An 8,792-nucleotide genomic window follows, 5' to 3' on the forward strand; every position below is an offset into this window, starting at 1 on the left:
TTTACACATTCACCTAAAAATGCAAGAGCTTATCGGTTCGATCCTGGGGGTGTTAGGAAGGGCATCCATGTTAAAAATGTGGCAAATAAAACATGCAGAGCCACCTGCTGTGGCAGCCCCTTGTGAGCAGCGGAAAGTAGTTTGTAAGAGTGTTTCATTTCGCAGAAATACCTTTTTGAAGATGGAGGTCCAGAGTAGGGCTGGGCCATATCATACTGTTCACGGTAATACCTGTATACTGTTGGGCAACGATAAGGAAATGAAATATCGCGATAGAATATGGGTAAAACGTGCATGCGCAGTACCTTTGTTTTCATACGCACATGGCGGGAAAAGCATGGCGGTGACAGAGAATGAGAAGGGCGAAAGTGGATCGTTGAATGAAACGGATGAGCCAGAATTGGTTTGTAAAAATGCTGCAACTCCAGTGGTGTGGAAATGGTTAAGCTTTTGTCAGATACACGACAAAGCACTAGTTTTGGTAGAGCATGCTAGCAGGCCGTTGTTATTCCCGTGGGTTTGTTTTTTTTTTAGAAAATACGGCACACTTAAAATCAATCCTTTGATTTTTCTGAAAATCAATAGTGCCCCTTATAATCCCGTGTGCCTTATGTATGAATTCTGGTTGTGTTTACTGACCTCGAAACGATTGTATGTGGTACACGGCGCTCGAAAATCTGTCAAATGTTTTAGCACGACTTTGCTAAGCTACGAAGCCGCACCGCTTGATGGATTGTAGGAGTATTACGGCTACTGTGGTCAGGAGCCTCACGGAGTGATACGTACTGTGCTTCAACATAATACTACCGGATTGTGTGTGTATAACCTCTTTTTAAGTTTTGTGGATATTATATATGGTTATGCTGAGGATTTGTCGGCCAATTTCCACTGAAAATGCCTTTAACTTTAATGCACATAAAAAGCATCTGCTTGTTTAAGTGAAAATACATTGATGGTTTGTTTGGGTTTTTTTGCACTAATAAAGTTGTGGAGTTGTAAAGTATTTTGTCTAGTGTCAATTATATCGTTATCGCAAATTTTCAAATGTATATTGTGATAAATATTTTTGGTCATATCGCCCTGCTCTATTCCAGAGTACTTAAACTAGGTGATCTGTACTATAGTAGTAGGATTACTGCCTAGTTCTATTTAAGCATACTGTGCCCTGGTCCTCTTCTTGAGGTGGGTCTGGGGGTGGTTCAGCTGAACTCAAGCACATTACACTTATATTATCTATCCATGAAGCCAGATAACACTCACCAATTAGACTGTAGGATTGTCTTAAAGACATAAAGACCTGTATGATCTCTAATTTTCTTCTTCTAAAGTCACATAAAACTGAGGTTATTGTACTTGGCCCTAAAATCTCAGACATATGATATTTCTAAGATTGTACCAACACTGTCTTAACAACAGCTGCCTCTGTAAGATTGCTGTGTTAAATAGTTAATCAATGTTTTAGGCATGTTTGAGGACAGTGTGTCAACTCTTCTAGCATGCTCCAATGAAACCACAGAATCAAAGGGAGACTGAGAGAAAGTGAGGAAACTACAAGATATTTACATGCTGGTTATCCCTTCATTGGAACTGAAGTTGACTGTGTAATGAATGAATAATTGAAGGAGCTCAATACACACAACACAATACATACAATACACCCACTACTGTCTTAGGAAAAGCGACCCTGTTTCTTTGTGCTTTCTGGTCTCATGGGCCCCTCTGACACTGTGGCGCTGTCTGCTTTTCTCAGGTATGGGATGCAATGAATGTACCCATCCATCATGTCAGCACTCTCTCAACTCGTTGGGCATTGGACAATGTGTGGAGTGTGATAGTGGAGTTTTAGTGTTGGACCCCACATCTGGTCCAAAGTGGAGGATGGCCTGTAATAAATGCAATGTGGTGGTGCACTTCTTTGAACATGCACACAAAGTGCAGGTAAGAAAATTGTCTTACCTACCTATTGTCTTACTTTATTATTGTCTATTATGGACTGGCATGTATAGATGTTTTCAAACTGACCACACTCTATACTACAGTAACGTTCAACCTTTCTCACATATTCATACAGCACTTCATTCTATGCACTTACACTCTTTATTGCCGTTGCATCCTCACCTAATGCCAAGGTAGAATCGTCATTTCGTAATACCCATGTTGTTTGTCTGTGGGAGAAAGCCCATTGTAAGTACAGAGAGCATGTAACCTCCTCACAGAGAGGTCAAACTGTTTCAGTTTTTTCCATACAAGCATCTTTGATCTATAGCATTACTGAAACCGAAGAAAGTATGAAACAGTACCCCAGTTCCTTGATTTATTTATTTTTGTTAATGCTTTTTTCTCAGGTTGCTCAGGAGAGCTGTGATGTCTGTGATGCCTCTCTAGTTGCAGTGGACTTTAACAAGACTCGCACTCCTCTTCCTGCCAGTGAGACCCAACACACTGGCTGTGTTTTTTGTGATCCAGTGTTTCAGGATTTGGTGGAGCTCAAGCATGCCACCATGCGGCATTCCATGTACCGTGGTGGGGGTGGGAGAAGAGGAGGACGTGGACGTGGACGTGGACGTCGTGGCAATGCTAAAAAACCTAAAGATAAAATGGCTGCCCTAGCTGCTTATTTTGTATAGTTTCTGTGTGTATATTGTCCTTTTGCATGTCATTACATGAACTGGTTTTCTTCTGATAATGAATCTAAATATGGTAAATGGCCTGTATTTGTGTAGCGCTTTACTTAGTCTCTGTTGAACCCAAAGCACTTTACACTACTTTCAGTCATCCACCCATTCACACACACATTCACACACTGGTGATGGCAAGCTACATTGTAGCCACAGCTGCCCTGGGGCGCACTGACAGAGGCGAGGCTGCCGGATAATAGCGCCACCTGGCCCTCTGACCACCACCACCAGTAGGCAACGGGTGAAGTGTCTTGCCCAAGGACACAACGACCGAGACTGTCGGAGCCAGGGCTCGAACCGGCAACCTTCCGATTACAACATGAACTACCAAGTCTTGAGCCCACGATCGCCCCATAAATACACAACAAATGTTTTGGGGGTTTTTTTAAATCATTTTTTCCCATTTTGTTAAGTGCTTTGAGTGGTCAGGTAAAGTTAAAAAAAACACTATATAAGAACTAGAACCATTTGTCATTGTTACTAAGCACCTAAAAGACACATGACTTTATTCTATGCACTTTTTATCTATTATTCACACTTAAAGCCACCACAACAACAATCACCTAAAGGCACTTTATATTGTTGGGAAAAGGCCCTACAATACTACAGAGTATTGTACAGAGAAAACACCACCCCTATGAGGAAATGCTTTTGGCGAAAGAAGAAAAACTCCCTTTTAAAAGGAAGAAACCTCCAGCAGAACCAGGCTGCACCAATGAGATTAACTAAATTCATCTCAATATTAATTTTAACTTTTTATAAACTGCTACTGGCATTGTAAACAGGCTAACATTTTGTCATTATTTAATCAGCATTCTCCAAAACAATTGTGAAAAAGTTTGTTATTTTACATGTAGTTTAATTACTTGATCTTCATTTAAACTATTTCACTGCAGATTTTCCTCTTTGAAGAATTTTTCACATAAAAGGAAGGTATAATTACAGAATAAAATTATAGCAGTCTTACATTACTAATGTGTTTAAGTACTGCTTTTGGCAAAATGATGATACAACATGGGAACAAATTCATGACTAGGTGTAGCCAACCAACAGACTTAACACACATGAGACGCATTCTGCTAATTGGGGGTAATTGACTGATTCAGTGAAAGGGGTGTGTTCAAATTAATAGCAGTGTGGATTTCAGGTCATTCAATCTGTGAAGAAATGGGTGTCAATTAAGGCCCTTATTTAAGGAAGGAAGGCAGCAGCTGTTATACCTGCTGGTTTTAGCCCTTGCTCAGTGAGTAAAATGAGTTGTTCCAGACATTGCACTGGGGGAGAAAGAACTTTAATCAAAAGTTGATTGGAGAGGGGGAAATAATTGGCTGCTCAGCTAAAAAGATTTCAAATGTTTTGAAATGGGAAAGAAAAAGGAATACTACCATCTGCCTAGATGATAGAATAACAAGAATGGCAAAGAAGCATCCAGTGATCAGCTCCAGAGAGATCAAGGAAGATATATAGATCTCCATTTACCTGTGAGTACTTTAACAATCAGAGGAGAGGATGCCTATGTGAAGCCAAATTATTTCCAAGAAACCTCGTAAAAAGTATTGAAAAGGTTACAGTTTGCCAAAGAACACATTGACTGGCCCAAAGAGAAGTGGCACAATATTCTATGGACTGATGAAAGCAAGATTGTTCTTATTGGGTCTGAAGATTGCAGACAGTTTGTGAGACGACCCCCAAACACTGAATACAAGCCACAGTACACAGTGAAGACCGTAAAACAAGGAGGTGCAAGCATAATGGTTTGGGGATGTTTCGCATACTTTGGAGTTGGGTCCATTTATCACATAACAGGCACCATGGACCAGTTTCAGTACCTAAAAATACTGGAAGAGTATTTTTAGGTACTTGATCGAAACTTTTAACATATTTTTCAAACTAAATATAATTTGTTGGTTTGTTTTGTTTTTTGCCTTACGCAGAGAAAGAAATGCCCCTAAAATGGGTGTTTCAGCAGAACAATGACCCCAAACACACCAGCAAGCAGGTAACATCCTGGTTGCAGACCAAAAAGAGCCCAGCCCAATCCCTGGACCTCAATCTGATTGAAAATTTGTGGTGTGACCTCAAAAATTCTGTTTTTGACGCAAAACCCAAGAATACAGAAAATCTGTGGAATGTGGTCCAGTTAGCCTGGGCTGCAACTTCTGTTTGAAGGTGTCAAATGCTAGTTGACTGTAAATATTCCAGTTTGTAAATGAAAATACACACTTTTTTTTTTGAACAACCTAATATTCTTTTTCTTCATTTTTAGTAAAAATAAAGAAAAATAATTGTTCATGATTTCATTTGAGAGTGAATTTGCATAGCACAACATGGACCTTTTCCTCTGTTTTTAATACACTGTTATGTTGTACATAACTGTACGTAGGACACCTGGGTCAAGTGATGGATTTTTTGTTAATGCTACAAACTATTTTTTTGAGGCTAAATGGAAATCTTCTAAATCAGCAAGATGTCGTTTCCTCTGCAGCTTACACATCATCTGCTTTAAGATGTGCATTAGAGAGTTATTTCCAGGATGTCAAGTACTTCAGATTTAAGGCTTTTTCAGGAGAGCGACCTTATCCAGAGTAATATGCAGTGTAAATCCTATTTAAAAAGACAATCTATTTTTGTGGGAGTAGTTCAGGTAGCTTGCTCTCCACAAAGATAATAACAATGAATTAATTATATTCTTAATCTTAGTTACAGCACTCTCAATAGAATAGAATTCAATAGAATAGAATTCAACTTTATTGTCATTGCACAGGTACAGGGCAACGAAATGCAGTTTGCATCCATCCAGAAGTGCTTTAGTGATATAGATATATTACAATATATATTAGCAATAATATAGATATGTGAGTATATTACAGAAATGGGTCTATTATGGTATGTTATAATGTACACGGTATGAAGTATGTTGTGAATATTCTATAACTATAAGTATGTACAGGCTGTAGTGAGTACAAGCTATGTACAGGATATGAACAGGATATAAATATGAAAAACTATACAGAATATGAAATAAATAACTTTACAGAATCTGGGATATACAGCTATACAGAAATGGGAACTATGCAAGTTGTAAACAGTTGTAGGATTAAAGATTATCGAATGTACAGAATGATTATTTACACAGAGCTATACAGTAGTGCAGTTAAGATAAGTGAGGGTGTAGATAGTTTCTACAGAGTATTAGATTATTCTGTTATTATATGTTACCTTATATATGTAATCAAAGTAGTTGAATTAGAATACTGCTGTAGATCACATTATACCCTTTAATATAGAGTGTGTGAGCTGTATGTAGTTTAGTTCTCATTATACTTTTGAGTTAACAGAACATATTCACATATTAGTTCATTAGATAAATGTGCATCACTCTGTATCCTTGATCTGCTGGGAATGTGTTACACTGTTTTCTTGACATGCTTAATTGTTGAATCATGAAGAGAAGGTTGTAAGCAGGAGACTCTGTGTCTAAAGACAGGGGAGATAGATAGACCACATTCCACACCCCCACCTTACAGAAAGCAGAGAAACAACTGCCGAGGTCATAACTTAGGCGCTGTAACAGAGAAAAAATGTGATGTTTTGGCTTTTACGACTAGCTGGGGGCCACTAGAGACTATAAAAAGCTGAGCAACCCGTCACCATTTAGAGACATGTGCCTGACCCTCTGGTAGCATCTCTCCCGTCCGGACGTTGTAATGCTCTGACTGTTGAATTGTATGGAAATAAATGATTGTTGATTGAGCATTGATACACCGAGTATTGTCCTTCCTTCAGCCCAAAGATTCAAAGAATTGGGAGATTTCAACAACTTGGTGCCGTGTGACCCGGATCTTTGGTGTGCTGAGGAGGTGCAGATTTGACCTTTGGTGAGATCGTGAGGCGAGGTGAACAGAGGACCGGTCCAAAAATAAAAAGGTAAGCACAGCCTGTTTTTTATAAATGCCAAATGTGCATATTGGGCTTTCCAAATTAATCTGTTCGCTGAGTCACATGTATTTTCACAGTAAATTTGTCGGTGTCTGGTTTTTGGCGCAAGATACTAACAACATAAGTTGAGGCTGAATTCCAGTGTGTTAAATAAACTGCTTCTACCGAGATACTAATAACATACTACGTTGGACTAGTTGCAGTAATCTGCTTCTACCGAGATACTAATAACATACTACGTTGGACTAGTTGCAGTAATCTGCTTCTACCGAGATACTAATAACATACTACGTTGGACTAGTTGCAGCCACTTTACCTTCCACATTTAATTTTGTCTAATACTGGCTTCTGTAGCAATAATAAATTAGAATTTATTCTGAAGACGCGGCCATTAGTTCAGTACATTGAAGTCGAGGTTTGAAGTTTGTTTATGGTGTCGGTTACGTCCTGGCTCTTGCCGGCTATGAAATAGAAGTTGATTTAAGGAAAAGCAGATGCTGGCTTCACGGTGCGGTTGAACGCTGGCAACGTGAGAGCGAAACACGTCCGTAGGTTTGGTTTATGATACGGCCGTGTTCCGGTGGTGCGGCCGTGAAGTGCAGTAGTGGTTGGTGCTAATTTTAGTACATTGAACAGAGGCTTGACGGTGGTTTGTGGCGTCAGTCGAGTTTTTTTTTTTTTAAGCGCTGCGGTCATAAAACAAAGTAAAATTTTACTTGCCAAGAAGTACATAGAGCAAAACCTGGTTTATGATGTCGGGTATAACTTCGGGGATGCAAGCATCACTTTTATGATGCGACTTTGCCCCGTTGTGGCGGTCATAAGCGCAGAGAAAGGGGTATTTTGGTCTATGGTGCAGTGTGCTTCAGAAGATCTAATAGTTGAGCTCAGAGGTTTCTGTGCAAATTTCTGCTGATGAGGAGCGCTCTCTGTGTGTCTCACTGATGGTGAAACGCGCTGTGTGTGTAAGGCGCGCTCTGGCTGTGGGTGAGGCGCGCGCTGAGTGTGCTTTTTGTGTGTGTGAAGTCTGAACACAGTGACAGTGACGGTTGATGTGTTTGATTAGGAGGACATTAGAGCAAATACACATTTTAGGATCAAAGGTTGATGCCTAGTGTACCTGTGGAACTTTGCCCTAGGAGTGGCGACCCTCCTGTCCGTGGACGCGTGGCCAGGACCGGCGTCGTCCGGGTGCCGAGGTGGTGACTTGGGGAGGTGAGGGCCCCCGCATAGCTACGGAAATAACACTGGAACGGCCGTGTAATCACGGGTTCACATTTATTTCCGGACTAGAACAAGACACATTTTGCGAACAAACGTTGAGTCTAGATTAGTAAAGAAATATAAAAAGGTTGAATTCCTCGTTTCAGTGGTTGAAACTGTTGTGTGCCTGTCCCCTGACGAGTGTGAAATTAAAATAAAGAGGGAATTTGGAGCCACATGGAGATAGACGGGCATAATTGGGTGTATTACTCTGTGGTGTAATAAAAATAAAAAGGAGAGATAGTAAGAGGTGTGCAGTGGAGAATTATGGAGGAGTAGAGAGAGGAATGTGTTGGGAGACTGGCGTACAGTTTACGCTGTCAAGGTAGGCGTGTTGCCTGCTTATCTGTTTAACAGTGATGAAAATGAAATTAAATAAATCTCTTAGTGTGTTAATACAGGAAGCTGCGGACCTGGACCAACTGCCCCCACAAGCACAGCGGCCGAAGCAAAATTATAGGTAATGGGAACCACACCCAGCACGAATCAGCAGCTGTGAAAAAGACAGCAGCGAGGAGAGAATTAGAGGAGAAATTAAGAGAAGTTTTAACACATAAAATTGGGGCCAACGGACTTGTGGAGGTTGGGAAGGCGTCCGGAGCATCACAACAAAAAGGTGAAACAAAAACACACACAAGCAGAGAAATCTGAGAGAAAGGCTCCTTTTAAGGTAACGCCTAGTTTGAGAAAAGATAAAATTAACCTGCTTTTATACAAATGCACATACACGCAATGAAGAAACAGCTTACACTCATGAACACGTGAAGATTTTCCAGCAAGGTTAAAGAAAAATTAACATACTTAAATGATGAAGTCTATACATTACTGACAAAGAAACCCTCTGGGTTGCAGGACAACAATTTAACTAAAAAAAAAAAAAAAAAAAAAGGAACACTGGTCTAACCAACCAGG

General features: G+C 40.1%; 1 protein-coding gene across 4 annotated transcripts in view; it reads left to right on the top strand.

Annotated features, from left to right (window-relative positions):
• The window catches only part of top3b (DNA topoisomerase III beta), a 34,098-nt gene extending 27,660 nt beyond the window's left edge, over positions 1 to 6,438 (top strand). For all 4 annotated transcript variants that reach the window (XM_085474717.1, XM_085474716.1, XM_085474720.1 and 1 more), the window contains 2 exons: positions 1,751 to 1,938; positions 2,346 to 6,438. In XM_085474717.1, the coding sequence (XP_085330843.1) occupies positions 1,751 to 1,938; positions 2,346 to 2,627 (470 nt within the window). In that variant the 3' untranslated portion in view covers positions 2,628 to 6,438. The remainder of the gene's footprint in view (positions 1 to 1,750; positions 1,939 to 2,345) is intronic.
• The last annotated feature ends 2,354 nt before the right edge of the window (positions 6,439 to 8,792 follow it).

Source organism: Copadichromis virginalis, linkage group LG12, assembly GCF_057382275.1.
Source record: "Copadichromis virginalis isolate Kocher_CV1m ecotype Utaka linkage group LG12, C_Virginalis_male_GT1.1, whole genome shotgun sequence".
Taxonomy (NCBI): domain Eukaryota; kingdom Metazoa; phylum Chordata; class Actinopteri; order Cichliformes; family Cichlidae; genus Copadichromis; species Copadichromis virginalis.